Source organism: Pterocles gutturalis, unplaced genomic scaffold (assembly GCF_000699245.1).
Source record: "Pterocles gutturalis isolate BGI_N339 unplaced genomic scaffold, ASM69924v1 scaffold53074, whole genome shotgun sequence".
Taxonomy (NCBI): domain Eukaryota; kingdom Metazoa; phylum Chordata; class Aves; order Pterocliformes; family Pteroclidae; genus Pterocles; species Pterocles gutturalis.
In genome coordinates this window covers 1-1,241 of record NW_010137797.1, presented here as the reverse complement: position 1 = coordinate 1,241, position 1,241 = coordinate 1, and the positions used below count along the sequence as shown (strand labels likewise).

Here is a 1,241-nt window from a genome sequence, read left to right as displayed (position 1 = left end):
TTGTCTCTCCCTGTTCTAACCTCAGATAAGGTATAAAGAAAGGGTGGCAGCCAGGGATGATTTTGAAGTGAACATTAAAGTAAACCTGGACAGAAATGTTAGACTGGTACTTAGCAGTTTTGAGGAAAGGTGTGATTTACACTAATTAAAAGGGTAGTTTCTCTTTCCTTTACTGATGCGAAAGTGATTCTTTGTTGACACCCATTTAATTCTCCCAGAAACAAAAATTTATTTTTTAAGGTAGATTTTTAGTTCTATTTTATAGGCACCGGTTTTATTGTCATATGAATGAAGGCCATGTAGGTGGCTTTCAGCATTTCAAAGACTAGGGTATTTACTTTATCTGCATGCTGTCTTATGTTAGGCTTAAGTTCATTCGCAGAAACTCTTTAAGACTGACTAAACAGTTACCCTCACAGTGATGACAGAAATAACTGCAAAAGATGCATTCATTTTCTAATTTTATAAAACTGTCTCCACAACTACTTTGAATGCAGTCCTGAGTTATGATGGGGTTTGTTGGGGTTTTTTTCTTGCTGTAGGGAACAGTTTACAAGCAATGAGTATCAAAATACCAAGTTTAACATGCTCCTGTCGTTAAGAAATTCAGTTCTGTAACTAGTTGTAAACAACTAATGAACATATGTGTACAACAGGCTTCAATTTGAAATCCAAACAGTCCAGACCATATATTCGGATTCTCTGTTTCAACATCGGACTCCCAGAAAGTTTTCAGTTTAGCTGCTGGGGAACACAAATATATGTTCACAAAAACAATGTGAAATTTTCTCTTTAAAATTTATTTTTCTTTGTTTCTTTTTTCTTTTTCTCCAAATCCACAACAAAGCATAGTAGTTTTCACTTGACATTTTCAGAGCAGCTCTAGTGTTATGGGAGCTTCTGTCTGCCTGTTTCTTTTTCTCTCAAGTATATTCATACATTCAAAGTATATTGCCCTGAAACACTTCTTGTCTGTTTCTTTTGGCAGCTGAATGTACTGTGATGGGCATTCCCAGTGTAACCACCAACCTGTCTGGATTTGGCTGTTTCATGCAGGAACATGTTGCTGACCCAGCGGCTTATGGTAAAATTTTTAACACCATATCAAAATACCACCTCTGAGATAGGAAAGAAAAAGCACAGCAAAAATGCTGTTACTCCTCAATTTTTGTGCTTTCACTAGAGCAGTGGAGTTCATTGGGGGAATATATTACAGAATCATAGAATGTTAGAGATTGGAA

General features: G+C 36.3%; 1 protein-coding gene across 1 annotated transcript in view; it reads left to right on the top strand.

Moving 5' to 3' along the window:
- The window catches only part of LOC104468522 (glycogen [starch] synthase, liver), a gene marked incomplete at both ends in the record, with an annotated part of 16,780 nt that extends 15,696 nt beyond the window's left edge, over nucleotides 1–1,084 (top strand). The window contains one exon of the mRNA XM_010082697.1: nucleotides 989–1,084. Coding sequence (XP_010080999.1) covers nucleotides 989–1,084 — 96 coding nt within the window. The remainder of the gene's footprint in view (nucleotides 1–988) is intronic.
- Nucleotides 1,085–1,241: the final 157 nt, after the last annotated feature.